At 55.0% G+C, this 18587-nt stretch overlaps 1 protein-coding gene across 6 annotated transcripts in view; it reads right to left on the bottom strand.

Annotated features, from left to right (window-relative positions):
* The window catches only part of LOC140408279 (electrogenic sodium bicarbonate cotransporter 1-like), a 356190-nt gene that overhangs the window by 303288 nt on the left and 34315 nt on the right, over positions 1-18587 (bottom strand). For all 6 annotated transcript variants that reach the window (XM_072495256.1, XM_072495257.1, XM_072495258.1 and 3 more), the window contains exon 2: positions 16411-16484. In XM_072495256.1, the coding sequence (XP_072351357.1) occupies positions 16411-16484 (74 nt within the window). The remainder of the gene's footprint in view (positions 1-16410; positions 16485-18587) is intronic.

The raw sequence follows: 18587 nt of genomic DNA, 5'->3' as shown, positions 1-18587 counted from the left end.
TTGTGGGAGGAAACCGGAGCGCCCGGAGGAAACCCACGCAGACACGGGGAGAACGTACCGACTCCGCACAGACAGTGACCCAAGCCGGGAATCGAACCTGGGACCCTGGTGCTGCCAAGCGATAGTGCTAACCACTGTGCTACCGCGCCGCCCATATGCAGAAGAATGCTCCAAACCTCTACACCCTTGGTGTTTTTGCTTCTGAAAGGTCTAACCCGTAACAGCCTCCCCGAACAGGCGCCGGAATGTGGCGACTAGGGGCTTTTCACAGTAACTTCATTGAAGCCGACTTGTGACAATAAGCGATTTTCATTTCATTTTCATTTTCATTTTTAGGCTATGGCCCCTAACCTCAGATGTCCCCAACCAGAGAGTTTGTCTCTAAGCGCCCAATCAGTTCTCCTTAGTAACTTGAAAGCTTTAACTAAATCACGCATCACTCTAAATTACAGGGAATACTGCACTAATCAACACTAGTTTATGTCTCAACCCTTGCTTTCCCATTGGGATCCAGGCACAACAAAGCACAAAAGTGAGACACGGATCAGGACTCCCGGTGGGGGCCATGGAGTGAGTGGCCGCACACAAGGCAGCTCCGGCTCGGTTTGGGCATTTTATACCCGTCAGTGGGGTAGCTCCAGCACAAACGTGGTGCAGAAGGTGAAGAGGGAGAGGTTCTCCCCAAGATTGGAGTGCCTACTGGACCCAGCAACAAAACAGTTAAAGACCTGGGTCAGGAATTGGAGTCGACCTTTGGCGCAGCAACAATTGTGAGAATGGCGGAGGGGGAAAGGTCATCGCCAGTGGGACTGTCCCAGATGGAGCGGTTGATGACCTTCATCAAGGAAGAGCTTCGCCAGCAAAGGAAGGAGCTGCATGGCGATTGGCCGACGGCCATTGAGGGAGAACTAGTACCTCTGCGAGGATCGACGGACCGTGTGGAGAAGTGCCTTTCGTAAAATCTTTGTTCCGGGGATGTGGGCGTCGCCAGCTAGACCAGCATTTATTGCCCTTCCCCAATTGCCCTGGAGGGGGCAGATAAGAGTCAGACACATTCTGTGGGTCTGCAGCCACATGTAGGCCAGACCGGGTAAGACCAGAAGCTTCCCTTCCCTAAACGACATTGGTGAACCAGATGGGGTTTAACGATAATCGGCAACGGTTTCATGGCCATTATTAGACTTTTAATTACAGATTTCTATCGAATTCAAATTTCACCAGATGCCATTGTGGGATTGGAACCCGGGTCCCCAGAACAGTACCCTGGGTCTCTGGATTACTAGTCCAGTGACAATCCCACTACAGCACTGCCTCCTTGAGGCACAAGGAGAGTCGATACGCGAGGTGGAGCAGGTGGTGTCCGACCCTAACGATCTGGAGGCAGAGGTGGGGGTTCTGGGGGGACCTATGCAAGTCGCTGAGAGTCAAGGCCGAGGAGCAGGAGTATTCATTCTTCTCACACGTGTATAAGGTGTATTCGAGAATTGATTGCTTCGTGGTGAGTCGGGCGGTGTTGTTGGGGGTGGTGGGGGCGGAGTATGCGGGGAATCGTAATTTCGAATCACCCGCCACACTGGCTGGAGGTGAGGCTTAGCTCGGGGCAAGTGCACAGGCCGAGATGGAGGCTGGACCTGGGTCTTTTGGCAGATATGGGGTTTTGCGAAAAGGTGAGGTCGGAGATTGTGGATTGCGTGGAGCTTACTCAGAATGGGGAGGTGTGGGCGGCTACATTCTGGGAGGCGTTATTGGTGGAGGTCCGAGGGGAGATTATCTTGTTCAAGATGCACAGGGATAGGAGGAGGAGGGAGGAGCGTGAATTGTTACTGGATGAGATAGTCGAGGTGGACAGGAGATACTCCAGGGGCCCCCCCTAAGGAGCTGTTGACGAGGACAAAGAGGTTGCAGGGGTAGTTTGACAGGTTGACGACGGAGGGCGATGGGGGTGCAGTATGAATATGGGGAGAAGATGGGGGTGCAGTATGAATATGGGGGGAAGGCGAGCTGTATGCTGAGCCATCAGCTGCAGAGGCAGGGCACGTCCAGGGAAATTCTACGGGTGCGAACAGAGAAGGGAGATGGAAGTGTCAGAGCCGGGAGGATAAATGAGATGTTCAGGAGGTACCATGAGGACCGAGCCAGGTGGAGAGGAAGGGGATACAAGGCTGTTAAATGTGGTCATGACTCCCTCAGTGGGGCGGGTGCCAGAGGTTATTGTCTATGGATGCAGAGAAGGCTTTTGATCGAGTGGAGCGGAGGTATTTGTTCAAGTTTTTGGGTAGGTGTGGGTTTGGTCCGAAGTTTGTGGTGTGGTGTCTGTTGTATGTGGCCCCGGTGGCAAGTGTGTGTACAAATGAGATGAGCTCACGGACGCTTGGACTGCACAGGGGAACAAGACAGGGGTGTCCGCTGTCGCCGTTGTTGCCCACACTGGCGAGGGAGCCCTATGCGATGGGCCTTAGGGGGTCTGTGGAGTGGCAGGGGATTGCGAGGGGGAGCAGGAAGCACCAGATGGGCGTAATTCTCCGGAAACGGCGCGATGTCCGCCGACTGGCGCCCAAAACGGCGCAAATCAGTCGGGCATCGCGCCGCACCAAAGGTGCGGAATGCTCCGCATCTTGGGGGGGCCGAGCCCCAACCTTAAGGGGCTAGGCCCGCGCCGGACTAATTTCCGCCCCGCCAGCTGGCGGAAAAGGCCTTTGGTGCCCCACCAGCTGGCGCGGAAATGACATCTCCGGGCGGCGCATGCTTGGGAGCGTCAGCGGCCACTGACATTTTCCCGCGCATGCGCAGTGGAGGGAGTCTCTTCCGCCTCCGCCATGGTGGAGACCGTGGCAAAGGCGGAAGGAAAAGAGTGCCCCCACGGCACAGGCCCCCCCGCGGATCGGTGGGCCCCGATCGCGGGCCAAGTCACCGTGGGGGCACCCCCCGGGGCCAGATCGCCCCGCGCCCCCCCCAGGACCCCGGAGCCCGCCCGCGCCGCCTTGTCCCGCCGGTAAGGTAGGTGTTTTAATCTACGCCGGCGGGACAGGCATTTTAGCGGCGGGACTTCGGCCCATCCGGGCCGGAGAATCGCGGTGGGGGGGGCGCCAACCGGTGCGGCGCGATTCCCGCCCCCGCCGAATATCCGGTGCCGGAGAATTCGGCAACCGGCGGGGGCGGGATTCACGCCAGCCCCCGGCGATTCTCCGACCCGGCGGGGGGTCGGAGAATCTCGCCCCTTATGTGGAGACATTTTAAGTTGGAGGGGATGTCGGTGTTGACACTGATGAGCGGCAATCACAGGTTGAAGCTGGGGTAGATGGGGGGGGGTGGTGTATGGGAAGTGGAGGGAGGCGGGGCTGATGAGGGTGAGGAATTGTACTTGGAGGCAAAGTTCACGGGTCTGGATGAATTGCGGGACAGGTTTGAGTTGCAGAGGGGGAGCGAATTTAGATAAATGCAGGTGAGAAGCGAAAGGAGCGCAGGACGTTCCCCAGGTTGCCGGAGTGAACCCTATTGGAGCAGCTGCTGCCCCCGGATGAGTTGGGAGAGGGTAGGATTGGGGATATGTGTGGGATATGTATTGGGGATATGTATATGGTGTGCTCGCGTTCATTAACAGAGGGATTGAATTTAAGAGCCGTGAGGTGATGATGCAGCTGTACAAAACTTTGGTAAGGCCACATTTGGAGTACTGTGTACAGTTCTGGTCGCCTCATTTTAGGAAGGATGTGGAAGCTCTGGAAAAGGTGCAAAGAAGATTTACCAGGATGTTGCCTGGAATGGAGAATAGGTCTTACGAGGAAAGGTTGAGGGTGCTAGGCCTTTTCTCATTGGAGCGGAGAAGGATGAGGGGCGACTTGATAGAGGTTTATAAGATGATCAGGGGAATAGATAGAGTAGACAGTCAGAGACTTTTTCCCTGGGTGGAACTCACCATTACAAGGGGACATAAATTTAAGGTGAAAGGTGGAAGATATAGGAGGGATATCAGAGGTAGGTTCTTTACCCAGAGAGTAGTGGGGGCATGGAATGCACTGCCTGTGGAAGTAGTTGAGTCGGAAACATTAGGGACCTTCAAGCAGCTATTGGATAGGTACATGGATGACGGTAAAATGATATAGTGTAGATTTATTTGTTCTTAAGGGCAGCACGGTAGCATTGTGGATAGCGCAATTGCTTCACAGCTCCATGGTCCCAGGTTCGATTCCGGCTTGGGTCATTGTCTGTGCGGAGTCTGCACGTCCTCCCCGTGTCTGCGTGGGTTTCCTCCGGGTGCTCCGGTTTCCTCCCACAGTCCAAAGATGTGCGGGTTAGGTGAATTGGCCAATGATAAATTGCCCTTAATGTCCAAATTGCCCTTGGTGTTGGGTGGAGGTGTTGAGTTTGGGTATGGTGCTCTTTCCAAGAGCCGGTGCAGACTCAAAGGGCCGAATGGCCTCCTTCTGCACTGTAAATTCAATGATAATCTATGATTAATCTAGGACAAAGGTTCGGCACAACATCGTGGGCCGAAGGGCCTGTTCTGTGCTGTATTTTCTATTTTCTATGTTCTATGTTCTATGTATTGGGGATATGCAGGGGGAGGTGCAGGTGGTGAGGAGCAAGAACAAATGTTGGGGAGGGGGGAAATAGGCTGGGGACTGCGCTGTGAGGCGATGCGTAGGCGAACTCAACCTCCCCCTGCGCGAGGATGAGCTTGATCCAGTTTAAGGTGGTGCACGGGTGGAGATGAATGGGTTCTTCTACGGGGTGGCTGATGGGTGTAGTGACCCAAGCCGGAATCAAACCTGGGACCCTGGAGCTGTGAAGCAATTGTGCTATCCACAATGCTACCGTGCTGCCCTTTTGAGGAACTGTTCGTCATTGGGGGGGGGGGCGGCGGCGGCGGAGGGCGGAGGGGGGGTTCAAAAGGGGGGGAAATTGTACAAACTGTGGGCTGTGGGTTTGTGAAGTGTGTTTTTGTGAATGTTGCCGTTTGTTTTACACATGTTTGGAATAAAATTAAACCCGGGTCAGGCTCCAGCTCGGGTGCTGAGTCCCGTTCCGGACTCCCGCCACACTCTCGGCAGGATGGCAGGGCCTTGACGAGGCCCTCCTTGAATCAGGGGCGGTTAAGCGGAGATTTAATGGGGAAGTTCAAAATCATAAAGTGTGGAAACTGATTGAGCAACTACTCCCACTGGCAGGAGGGGCAGCGATCAGACAACTACCCCCACTGGCAGGAGGGGCAGCGATCAGACAACTACTCCCACTGGCAGGAGGGGCAGCGATCAGACAACTACTCCCACTGGCAGGAGGGGCAGCGATCAGACAACTACTCCCACTGGCAGGAGGGGCAGCGATCAGACAACTACCCCCACTGGCAGGAGGGGCAGCGATCAGACAACTACTCCCACTGGCAGGAGGGGCAGCGATCAGACAACTACTCCCACTGGCAGGAGGGGCAGCGATCAGACAACTACCCCCACTGGCAGGAGGGGCAGCGATCAGACAACTACTCCCACTGGCAGGAGGGGCAGCGATCAGACAACTACTCCCACTGGCAGGAGGGGCAGCGATCAGACAACTACTCCCACTGGCAGGAGGGGCAGCGATCAGACAACTACTCCCACTGGCAGGAGGGGCAGCGATCAGACAACTACCCCCACTGGCAGGAGGGGCAGCGATCAGACAACTACCCCCACTGGCAGGAGGGGCAGCGATCAGACAACTACCCCCACTGGCAGGAGGGGCAGCGATCAGACAACTACTCCCACTGGCAGGAGGGGCAGCGATCAGACAACTACCCCCACTGGCAGGAGGGGCAGCGATCAGACAACTACTCCCACTGGCAGGAGGGGCAGCGATCAGACAACTACTCCCACTGGCAGGAGGGGCAGCGATCAGACAACTACCCCCACTGGCAGGAGGGGCAGTGCTCAGACAACTACCCCCACTGGCAGGAGGGGCAGCGATCAGACAACTACTCCCACTGGCAGGAGGGGCAGCGATCAGACAACTACTCCCACTGGCAGGAGGGGCAGCGATCAGACAACTACTCCCACTGGCAGGAGGGGCAGCGATCAGACAACTACTCCCACTGGCAGGAGGGGCAGCGATCAGACAACTACTCCCACTGGCAGGAGGGGCAGCGATCAGACAACTACCCCCACTGGCAGGAGGGGCAGCGATCAGACAACTACTCCCACTGGCAGGAGGGGCAGTGATCAGACAACTACTCCCACTGGCAGGAGGGGCAGCGATCAGACAACTACTCCCACTGGCAGGAGGGGCAACGATCAGAGAACACAGATTTTTTTTTAAGTGGCAAAAGAGCCAGATGCAGAGATAGGAGAATCTTTTTTAGCAGCGAATCTGGAAAATGATCAAACAATAACTTTCAAAAAGGAACTGGATCAAATCTGGGGAGCGGGGAAAGAGAGGGAGGGAGTGGGGGAAGAGAGGGGGAGGGAGTGGGGAAAGAGAGGGAGGGAGTGGGGGAAGAGAGGGGGAGGGAGTGGGGAAAGAGAGGGAGGGAGTGGGGGAAGAGAGGGGGAGGGAGTGGGGAAAGAGAGGGAGGGAGTGGGGAAAGAGAGGGAGGGAGTGGGGAAAGAGAGGGGGAGGGAGTGGGGAAGGAGAGGGAGGGAGTGGGGAAAGAGAGGGAGGGAGTGGGGAAAGAGAGGGAGGGAGTGGGGAAAGAGAGGGGGAGGGAGTGGGGAAAGAGAGGGAGGGAGTGGGGAAAGAGAGGGGGAGGGAGTGGGGAAGGGGAGGGAGGGAGTGGGGAAGAGAGGGAGGGAGTGGGGAAAGAGAGGGAGGGAGTGGGGGAAGAGAGGGAGGGAGTGGGGAAGGAGAGGGAGGGAGTGGGGAAAGAGAGGGGGGAGTGGGGAAAGAGAGGGAGGGAGTGGGGAAAGAGAGGGGGAGGGAGTGGGGAAAGAGAGGGAGGGAGTGGGGGAAGAGAGGGAGGGAGTGGGGAAGGAGAGGGAGGGAGTGGGGAAAGAGAGGGGGAGGGAGTGGGGAAAGAGAGGGAGGGAGTGGGGAAAGAGAGGGGGAGGGAGTGGGGAAAGAGAGGGACGGAGTGGGGGGAGGGAGTGGGGAAGGAGAGGTAGGGAGTGGGGAAAGAGAGGGAGGGAGTGTGAAAGGAGAGGGAGGGAGTGGGGAAAGAGAGGGGGAGGGAGTGGGGAAAGAGAGGGAGGGAGTGGGGAAAGAGAGGGAGGGAGTGGGGAAGGAGAGGGAGGGAGTGGGGAAAGAGAGGGAGGGAGTGGGGAATGAGAGGGAGGGAGTGGGGAAAGAGAGGGGGAGGGAGTGGGGAAGGAGAGGGAGGGAGTGGGGGAAGAGAGGGAGGGAGTGGGGAAGGAGAGGGAGGGAGTGGGGAAGGAGAGGGAGGGAGTGGGGAATGAGAGGGGGAGGGAGTGGGGAAAGAGAGGGAGGGAGTGGGGAAAGAGAGGGGGAGGGAGTGGGGAAAGAGAGGGAGGGAGTGGGGAAAGAGAGGGGGAGGGAGTGGGGAAAGAGAGGGAGGGAGTGGGGGAAGAGAGGGAGGGAGTGGGGAAAGAGAGGGAGGGAGTGGGGGAAGAGAGGGAGGGAGTGGGGAAGGAGAGGGAGGGAGTGGGGATAGAGAGGGGGGGAGTGGGGAAAGAGAGGGAGGGAGTGGGGAAAGAGAGGGGGAGGGAGTGGGGAAAGAGAGGGAGGGAGTGGGGGAAGAGAGGGAGGGAGTGGGGAAGGAGAGGGAGGGAGTGGGGAAAGAGAGGGGAGGGAGTGGGGAAAGAGAGGGAGGGAGTGGGGAAAGAGAGGGGGAGGGAGTGGGGAAAGAGAGGGACGGAGTGGGGGGAGGGAGTAGGGAAGGAGAGGTAGGGAGTGGGGAAAGAGAGGGAGGGAGTGTGGAAGGAGAGGGCGGGAGTGGGGAAAGAGAGGGAGGGAGTGGGGAAAGAGAGGGGGGAGGGAGTGGGGAAAGAGAGGGACGGAGTGGGGGGAGGGAGTAGGGAAGGAGAGGTAGGGAGTGGGGAAAGAGAGGGGGAGGGAATGCTGAAAGAGAGGGAGGGAGTGGGGAAAGAGAGGGGGAGGGAGTGGGGAAGGAGAGGGAGGGAGTGGGGGAAGAGAGGGAGGGAGTGGGGAAAGAGAGGGAGGGAGTGGGGGAAGAGAGTGAGGGAGTGGGGAAGGAGAGGGAGGGAGTGGGGAAAGAGAGGGGGGAGTGGGGAAAGAGAGGGAGGGAGTGGGGAAAGAGAGGGGGAGGGAGTGGGGAAAGAGAGGGAGGGAGTGGGGGAAGAGAGGGAGGGAGTGGGGAAGGAGAGGGAGGGAGTGGGTAAGTGTGGGGGAGGGAGTGGGGGTAAGTGTGGAGGGAGTGGGGGAATGAGAGGGGGTGGGTGGGGAAGGTGGGGTAGGAGTGGGGGGGGGAGTGGGGAAGGAGAGGTAGGGAGTTGGGAAAGAGAGGGAGGGAGTGTGGGAAGGAGTGGGGAGGGAGTGGGGAAGAGAGGGGGTGGGATGGGGGAGAGGGAGGGAGTGGGAGAGAGGGAGGGTGTGGGGAAGGAGAGGGAGGGAGTGGGAATGAGGGGAGGGAGTGGGGAATGAGAGGGAGGGAGTGGGGAAGAGAGGGGGAGGGAGTGGGGAAGGAGAGGGAGGGAGTGGGGGAAGAGAGGGAGGGAGTGGGGAAGAGAGGGAGGGAGTGGGGAAAGAGAGGGAGGGAGTGGGGGAAGAGAGGGTGGGAGTGGGGAAGGGAGAGGGAGGGAGTGGGGGAAGAGAGGGTGGGTGTGGGGAAGAGAGGGAGGGAGTGGGGGAAGGAGAGGGTGGGAGTGGGGGAAGAGAGGTAGGGTGTGGGGTTGAGAGGGAGGAGTGGGGGAGGAGGGTGTGGGGGAGTGGGGAGGAGTGGGGAGTTGGTGGGAGGGTTGGGAGTGGTGGGTGGAGGGTGTGGAGTGGGGGTGGGAGGGTTGTGGGTGGAGGGGGGAGTGGGTGGGAGGGGGAGTGGGAAGAGAGGGAGTGGGTGGGGAGTGGTGGGGTGTTTGGGGGAAGGACGTTGGGTGAGTTGGGAAGGGAGTGGGGGGTGTGGAGGGGGGGTGGGGTTTGGTGTGGGGTGTGGGGTTGGAGGGGGGTGGGGAAGGAGAGGGGGGATTATGGGGAAGGAGGGGGGAGTGGGGAAAGGAGAGGGGAGTTGGAGAAAGGTGAGGGGGGGTGGGGGAAGGGCAGGGGGTTGGGAAAGGGAGGGGGTTGGGATGGGAGGGGGGAGTTGGGAAGGGTGGGGGTGTTGGGAATGGGAGTGGGTGGGGAATGGAGAGGGTGGTGGGGGAATGGAGGGGTGTGGGGAAGGGAGGGGGGGGGGGAGTGGGAAGGAGTGGGGGAAGAGGGAGGGGGGAGTGGAGGAGGGGGGTGTGGGGAAGGGATGGGGGTGTGGGGATAGGTGAGAGGGGTGGGGAAGGGAGGGGGTGTGGGAAGGGGAAGGGGGTGGTGGGAAAGGAGAGGGGGTGTGGGGTATGGAGAGGGGGTGGGGAATGGGCTGGGGGGTGTGGGAAAGGAGAGGGGGAGTGGGAAAGGAGAGGAGGAGAGTGAGGAAAGGAGAGGGGGGAGTGGGGAAAGGGCAGGGGGGTGTGGGGAAAGGAGAGCGGGTGGGGAAAGGAGAGGGGTTGGGGAATGGGCAGGGGCTGTGGGGAAAGGAGAGGGGGAGTGGGGAAAGGAGAGGAGGAGAGTGGGGAAAGGAGAGGGGGGAGTGGGGAAAGGGCAGGGGGGTGTGGGGAAAGGAGAGCGGGTGGGGAAAGTAGAGGGGTGCGTGGAATGGGCAGGGGGTGTGGGGAAAGGAGAGGGGGAGTGGGGAAAGGAGAGGAGGAGATTGGGGAAAGGAGAGGGGGTGAGGAATGGGCAGGGGGGTGTGGGGAAAGGAGAGGGGGAGTGGGTAAAGGAGAGGGGGAGAGTGGGGAAAGGAGAGGGGGGGGTGGGGAATGGGCAGGGGGGGTGGGGAAAGGAGAGGGGGGAGTGGGGAAATGGCAGGGGGGTGTGGGGAAAGGAGAGCGGGTGGGGAAAGGAGAGGGGGGTGGGGAATGGGCAGGGGGGTGGGGAATGGGCAGGGGGGTGGGGAAAGGAGAGGGGGGAGTGGGGAATGAGCAGGGGGGTGGGGAATGGGCAGGGGGAGTGGGGAAAGGAGAGGGGGGAGTGGGGAAAGGGCAGGGGGGTGGGGAATGGGCAGGGGGAGTGGGGGAAAGGAGAGGGGGGAGTGGGGAATGAGCAGGGGGGTGGGGAATGGGCAGGGGGTGTGGGGAAAGTCCGATCAAGGACAGTAGCGGGAGATTGTGTATTGAGTCTGAAGAGATGGGAGAGGTCTTGAATGAGTACTTTTCTTCTGTATTTACAAATGAGAGGGGCGATATTGTTGGAGAGGACAGTGTGAAACAGACTGGTAAGCTCGAGGAAATACTTGTTAGGAAGGAAGATGTGTTGGGCATTTTGAAAAACTTGAGGATAGACAAGTCCCCCGGGCCTGACGGGATATATCCAAGGATTCTATGGGAAGCAAGAGATGAAATTGCAGAGCCGTTGACAATGATCTTTTCGTCCTCACTGTCAACAGGGGTGGTACCAGGGGATTGGAGAGTGGCGAATGTCGTGCCCCTGTTCAAAAAAGGAACTAGGGATAACCCTGGGAATTACAGGCCAGTTAGTCTTACTTCGGTGGTAGGCAAAGTAATGGAAAGGGTACTGAAGGATAGGATTTCTGAGCATCTGGAAAGACACTGCTTGATTAGTGATAGTCAGCACGGATTTGTGAGGGGTAGGTCTTGCCTTACAAATCTTATTGAATTCTTTGAGGAGGTGACCAAGCATGTGGATGAAGGTAAAGCAGTGGATGTAGTGTACATGGATTTTAGTAAGGCATTTGATAAAGTTCCCCATGGTAGGCTTCTGCACAAAGTAAGGAGGCATGGGATAGTGGGAAATTTGGCCAGATGGATAACGAACTGGCTAACCGATAGAAGTCAGAGAGTGGTGGTGGATGGCAAATATTCAGCCTGGATCCCAGTTACCAGTGGTGTACCGCAGGGATCAGTTCTGGGTCCTCTGCTGTTTGTGATTTTCATTAATGACTTGGATGAGGGAGTTGAAGGGTGGGTCAGTAAATTTGCAGACGATACGAAGATTGGTGGAGTTGTGGATAGTAAGGAGGGCTGTTGTCGGCTGCAAAGAGACATAGATAGGATGCAGAGCTGGGCTGAGAAGTGGCAGATGGAGTTTAACCCTGAAAAGTGTGAGGTTGTCCATTTTGGAAGGACAAATATGAATGCGGAATACAGGGTTAACGGTAGAGTTCTTGGCATTGTGGAGGAGCAGAGAGACCTTGGGGTCTATGTTCATACATCTTTGAAAGTTGCCACTCAAGTGGATAGAGCTGTGAAGAAGGCCTATGGTGTGCTCGCGTTCGTTAACAGAGGGATTGAATTTAAGAGCCGTGAGGTGATGATGCAGCTGTACAAAACTTTGGTAAGGCCACATTTGGAGTACTGTGTACATTTCTGGTCGCCTCATTTTAGGAAGGATGTGTAAGCTCTGGAAAAGGTGCAAAGAAGATTTACCAGGATGTTGCCTGGAATGGAGAGTAGGTCTTACGAGGAAAGGTTGAGGGTGCTAGGCCTTTTCTCATTAGAGCGGAGAAGGATGAGGGGCGACTTGATAGAGGTTTATAAGATGATCAGGGGAATAGATAGAGTAGACAGTCAGAGACTTTTTCCCCAGGTGGAACAAACCATTACAAGGGGACATAAATTTAAGGTGAAAGGTGGAAGATATAGGAGGGATATCAGAGGTAGGTTCTTTACCCAGAGAGTAGTGGGGGCATGGAATGCACTGCCTGTGGAAGTAGTTGAGTCGGAAACATTAGGGACCTTCAAGCAGCTGTTGGATAGGTACATGGATTACGGGAAAATGATATAGTGTAGATTTATTTGTTCTTAAGGGCAGCACGGCAGCATTGTGGATAGCACAATTGCTTCACAGATCCATGGTCCCAGGTTCGATTCCGGCTTGGGTCATTGTCTGTGCGGAGTCTGCACGTCCTCCCCGTGTCTGCGTGGGTTTCCTCCGGGTGCTCCGGTTTCCTCCCACAGTCCAAAGATGTGCGGGTTAGGTGAATTGGCCAATGATAAATTGCCCTTAATGTCCAAATTGCCCTTGGTGTTGGGTGGAGGTGTTGAGTTTGGGTAGGGTGCTCTTTCCAAGAGCTGGTGCGGACTCGAGGGGCCGAATGGCCTCCTTCTGCACTGTAAATTCAATGATAATCTATGATTAATCTAGGACAAAGGTTCGGCACAACATCGTGGGCCGAAGGGCCTGTTCTGTGCTGTATTTTCTATGTTCTATGTTCTATGAGAGGGGGGTGTGGGGAAAGGGCAGGGAGGTGGGGAATGGGCAGGGGGGTGGGGAAAGGAGAGGGGGGAGTGGGGAATGAGCAGGGGGGTGGGGAATGGGCAGGGGGTGTGGGGAAAGGAGAGGGGGGGGTGGGGAAAGGGCAGGGGGGTGTGGGGAAAGGAGAGCGGGTGGGGAAAGGAGAGGGGGGTGCGGAATGGGCAGGGGGAGTGGGGAAAGGAGAGGGGGGAGTGGGGAAAGGGCAGGGGGGTGTGGGGAAAGGAGAGCGGGTGGGGAAAGGAGAGGGGGGTGCGGAATGGGCAGGGGGGTGGGGAATGGGCAGGGGGAGTGGGGAAAGGAGAGGGGGAAGTGGGGAAAGGGCAGGGGGGTTGTGGGGAATGAGCAGGGTTGGGGGAGGGGAGGATAGGGCTAATCAGATTCTTTCAGCAAGACAGAGCACATACACAATGTGGTCTCTGTCTGTGGTGTTTGAAATCCAAAACAATGTTTATGGTGTGTAACTGAACGGAATTCCCAGAGAATCTCTTTGATATGGTTAGAAATGACGTAGATGATGATGCTTTGGCCCATGTTATAATTGCTGACAAATCTATGGAACAGAAATGCTCCTGATGACCCCCATTGCTTCAAACCTGGACAGAGGCAGGTTTAATCCACAGCCGGGTGTCCAGGATTCCAGCCTTTATGGACTGTCCTAGAGCCTCCAGCAATGAAAAATTAATCCCCTGATCAGCCCGCTGATATTCTTCCTGGGCGCTTTGTTCAAAGGGGCAGGAACATCAATTTTTTAGGTGAATGCTTTTGTTTATCAGTTTTTCAAGATGTTGCACATGCAATGGGAGTAGGTTCTCCGACCAAGCAGAGCTGGTAGACACACACAAACCCAAGCCAAACTGGGAGTCTGTGCTGATGTTGCTGCATGGGGCATTATCCTCGATGTTAAGGAGCACTGCCCCCTTGGATATCATACGCGGCACGATAGCACAGAAGTAGCATTCATAAATATGAGAGAATCACTAACAAGCCCAATGGGGAATTTTGGGGCAACTCTTTACCCAGAGAGTGGTGAGAATGTGGACCTCGCTCCTACGGGGAGTGGCCGAGGTGAATAGTATCAATGCAGTTAAGGTGAGGCTGGGTAAACACATGAGGGAAAAGAGGGATAGAAGGATATGGTGACAGGGTGAGATGAAGGAGGGTGGGAGGAGACTTGTGTGGAGCATAGACACTAGCATGGACCAGTTGGGTCGAATGGCCTTGTTTCTGGGTTGTACTTTCCCTGCAATAAGATGGCCTCCGTTTATTATTCTGCTGCTGATCACGGGTGCATGCCCATGACTTATAAACACACCTCCACATGTTGTTTAGGTAATGCCGTGCAGAGTGTGAGAGGATTAATGTGTACTAACCCAAAACATTTCTAATCACTGTTCAAGCAGCCAAATATGCAGTATAATATCTGCATGGGTGGGGACAGTGTGTGCCTGATATTAAAATAAGGAAAGTGTGAATGAGGATTTGAGAAATGAAAAACCCTGGAATGGTTAATGAATGCTGGTATAACCAGGTGTCATACAGTGCCTCCTGACCTACTCTGCGAATACCTTAAATTTAAAAACCTCATCCTTACGTTCAAACCTCTCTGTGGTTTTACACCTTCCTGACCTCTGTAACCTCCCCCAGCACTACAACCCTTCCGCACTGCTCCAATGGGCAGCACGGCAGCACAGTGGTTAGCACTGTTGCTTCACAGCTCCAGGGTCCCAGGTTCGAGTCCCGGCTTGGGTCACTGTCTGTGTGGAGTCTGCACGTTCTCCCCGTGTCTGCGTGGGTTTCCTCCGGGTGAACAAAGAACAATGAAAAGTACAGCACAGGAACAGGCCCTTCGGCCCTCCAAGCCTGTGCCGACCATGCTGTCCGTCTAAACTAAAATCTTCTACATTTCCTGGGTCCGTATCCCTCTATTCCCATCCTATTCATGTATTTGTCACGGTGCCCTTTAAATGTCACTATCGTCCCTGCTTCCACCACTCCCTCCGGCAGCGAGTTCCAGGCACCCACTACCCTCTGTGTAAAAAACCTGCCTCGTACATCTCCTCTAAACCTTGCCCCTCTCACCTTAAACCTATGCCCCCTAGTAATTGACCCCTCTACCCTGGGGAAAAGCCTCTGACTATCCACTCTGTCTATGCCCCTCATAATTTTGTAGACCTCTATCAGGTCTCCCCTCAACCTCCATCATTCCAGTGAGAACAAACCGAGTTTATTCAACCGCTCCTCATAGCTAATGCCCTCCATACCAGGCAACATCCTGGTAAATCTCTTCTGCACCCTCTCTAAAGCCTCCACATCCTTCTGGTAGTGTGGCGACCAGAATTGAACACTATACTCCAAGTGTGGCCTAACTAAGGTTCTATACAGCTGCAACATGACTTGCCAATTCTTATACTCAATGCCCCGGCCAATGAAGGCAAGCATGCCGTATGCCTTCTTGACTACCTTCTCCACCTGTGTTGCCCCTTTCAGTGACCTGTGGACCTGTACTCCTAGATCTCTCTGACTGTCAATACTCTTGAGGGTTCTACCATTCACTGCATATTCACTGCACCGGTTTCCTCCCCCAAGTCCCGAAAGACGTGCTGTTAGGTGAATTGGACATTCTCCCTCCGTGTACCTGAACAGGCACTGGAGTGTGGCGACTCGAGGCTTTCCACAGTAACTTCATTGCAGTGTTAATGTAAGCTTACTTGTGACACTAAAGATTATTTTAAAAATAAAATCCCGGTGCCCTGTGCATTTGCAGTTTTTGTAAACTCGAGAATTCCCTCCCTAAATCTCTCCGCCTCTCCCCCCTCCTTTTCAATTCTCCTCAAAGCCTTCTCCCTTGACCAGCCTTTTGCCTCTTTTATGAATTGAAATGAAATGAAAATCGCTCATTGTCACGAGTAGGCTTCAAATGAAGTTACTGTGAAAAGCCCCTAGTCGCCACATTCCGGCGCCTGTTCGGGGAGGCTGGTACGGGAATCGAACCGTGCTGCTGGCCTGCCTTGGTCTGCTTTCAAAGCCAGCGATTTAAATGTCAAATTTTGTTTGATAGCCGCTTCTGTGACGCTCCCAAGGAAATTCACAGCTCCGAATAGGTGCAAATCACTGCTGAATATCACTGAAATGTCACAAAGTGGTTTATCAACTGAAAGAAATGGGTTTGTATGCACAGCCCTGACCTCACAGGTCACTTTATCGGCACCTTGTTATCCTACGGGTGCAAAGAGAGAAGGGACTGGAATTTCTATCACAGCTTTCCCCACCTCAGAACATCACTTTTTAAAAAAAATATATGTTTATTCAAAGTTTTTCCAACAAAAATTTTCAACCAGTTAAACCTCCCCCACCCCCCGTAACAGAAAAGAAAAAGACAAAAGAGCAAAACAACACATAAACATATCAAGCAAACATAGTACAGAACTTATACAATGGGTTTCTCCCGCACATATTAACCCTCCCGTATGTTTGTACAAATACTACCTGGGGAAAAAAACCCTCCCCCACCCACCCAAATATTCCCCCCCTCCCCCCCCCCGAAAGAAATACCCCCCCCCCTCCCTGGGTTGCCACTGGTGCTGACCGAGCTCCTTCTAGCGCTCCGCAAGATAGTCTAGGAACGGTTGCCACCGCCTGAAGAACCCCTGCACAGACCCTCGCAAGGCAAACTTTATCCTCTCCAGCTTAATGAACCCAGCCATGTCATTTATCCAGGCTTCCACACTGGGGGGCTTCGCGTCCTTCCATAATAGCAAGATCCTCCGCCGGGCTACCAGGGACGCAAAGGCCAGAATGCCGGCCTCTTTCGCCTCCTGCACTCCCGGCTCGTCCGCCACCCCAAATAATGCCAGCCCCCAACTCGGTTTGACCTGGACTTTCACCACCTTGGACATAGTCCTCGCAAAACCCCTCCAAAACCCCTCCAGTGCCGGGCACGACCAGAACATGTGGACGTGATTCTCAGGACATCTCTTGAATACTGGTGAAGTGCAGGCGCTGTTGTAACATTAAAACCCACTGCTGGCTGCCTGTTGCAAGTAAACGAACAGAATGGAACTTTTATTTACATACCCACTACTTCCTCGTCATCACAGACATGCTTAATGAAGGAAGCTCCTCTGTCCAACACAGCCTCATCTTCCATTCTGTAGTGATAGAAGAGGAAAAAAGATTGGTCACATTTTTCCTTAGGTGTGCAGTTTGCACCCAATGCTGCCTCGGAGTCTGACCGTGTGTAAGCCCGCATTCATTATTTCCTCTGGACAGTAAAACGTTATTGGTCAAGATCACGACTGTAACCTCCACATCGTGGAAAACTTGTGTCCTTGAGAGGACTGCAGTCTTGCCTTGTATAAGCAAGTTAATCCAAACAGGCTCATTTAAGGCAGATTGAGTTTGACGTGTTGGGATGTGCTGCAGACGCAGTTGTAGCCACGGAGAGCCCAGGCAAGTGTGGGAAAAGGGCCACCATCGGTCAAGATGGGATTTAAATGACCAGAGGACACAGTCACTTCCACTCCTCGAGGAACAAACTGAATAACTCATGCTCACAGGCACAAGTTACCACCACCAGTTTAAGATTGTCCCTAACCATCAATGAGTAAGCAGGTCAGAGGTGGGTTTCTGTTCAAAAAAATGGCAAAAGACTATGCAGCATTATTCATAACCACCAGACATGTCCAAACACTTTACAGCCAATTAAGTACTTTTTGAATTGCAGGTGCAGTTATAATGCAGGCAACACTGCAGCCAATACGTGCTCAGCAAGCTCCCAAAGGCAGCAACATGATAATGATCGCATAATCTGGTTTTAATGATGTTCATTGAGGGATAAAGATTGTCCAGGACACTGGTGCAGAAATACCCTGCGCAGGGGGATCCAGCCCCGGGTGGGGGCCCCCACGGTGGCCCGGCCCACGATCGGGGCCCACCGATCTGCGGGTGGGCCTGTGCCGTGGTGGCACTCTTTCCCTCCGCGCCGGCTGCCGTAAGGCTCCGCCATGGCCGGCGCGGAGAAGAAACCCCCTGCGCATGCACAGGAAATAGGCCCGCGCTCCTGCGCCTGCGCCAACTTGAGCCGGGTGGCGGAGGCCCTTCAGTGCGATTGGCGCGGCGCCAACCACTCCAGCACCGGCCTAGCCCCCGAAGGTGCGGAGGATTCCGCACCCTCCGCGCGGCACGAGTGTTTCACGCCCCTCCTTGGCGCCGGTACAGCCCGGCCCCGCCGGTTAGCGGAGAATCCCGGCCATGATCTATGATCTAGATCGCTTACACCCACCCAATCAGGCAAATAGGAGCTCGGTTTGACCATCTCACTCGGAAGCCAGCTCCTCTGGCAGTGCAGTGCTCCCTCAGTGCTGCACTGGAATGCCAGCCCTGGGTTTTGGGCTTGAGCCCTGGAAACGCATCGCACACACTCTGGAAGGGAGAAGTGGTTTGCATTTCACCGGAATTTTGCCGGATGTTCCACTGAACTCGGCGGCCAATGATATCCGTTTTTGAACTACAGTCACTGTTTTAACGTAGGGGGAACGCGGCAGCCAAATTTGCGCACAGCAAGCTCCCACAGGCAGCGCTGAAATGATAAATCAGACAGTCAGCTCGTGCTGTCCTGATGTTGGGTCGGGGGGTGAATAATGGTGAAGTGGGGGGGGGTCTGTCTCATCAGTAATTTAAGTTTTTAGTCATTTTTTTGAACCTTTCTAGTAACTCCTTTAAGAGCAGGTGGTTTGGTCACACTGGGTCGGGTATAACAAGGGAAGTAAGACAACAATTTGTATATAAAATCAGAAGCTCGGAAGGAGGCCATTCACCCCATCATGCCTGTGCTAGATGGTTGAAAGAGGTACTATTTCGTTCCACTCTCCTTGCTCTTTCCCCTGAGTCCTGCAAAGTTTTCTCCTTTAACTCCTTATTCAATTCCCTTTTCCAAAATAACAATGGAGTGTGCTTCCAACACTTCCCGCATTCCCAATCAGAACATTCAACTGCATAAAAAGTGTTTATAAATCTCCCGCCTGGTTCTTTTGTCAATTTCCTTCAATCATTCCTCTCTCAACCCTGCGACCAGTGGGAACATTTGCTCCTTATTTACTCCAACAAAATCCCTCATAATTTTGAGTGTCTCTGATAAATCTCCCTCCAACCTCCTCGGCTCGAAGGAGAACAATCCAAACTTCTGCCGTCTCTCCGCATGACACATCCCGGCCAGAGAGGTTAATGCTTCCGGCTGGGGAATGTAGATCACA

The sequence above is a fragment of the Scyliorhinus torazame genome, chromosome 3 (genome assembly GCF_047496885.1).
Source record: "Scyliorhinus torazame isolate Kashiwa2021f chromosome 3, sScyTor2.1, whole genome shotgun sequence".
Taxonomy (NCBI): Eukaryota; Metazoa; Chordata; class Chondrichthyes; order Carcharhiniformes; family Scyliorhinidae; genus Scyliorhinus; species Scyliorhinus torazame.
Note: the sequence above shows the minus strand (reverse complement) of the source record. Positions and strands in the feature narration are given on the sequence as shown.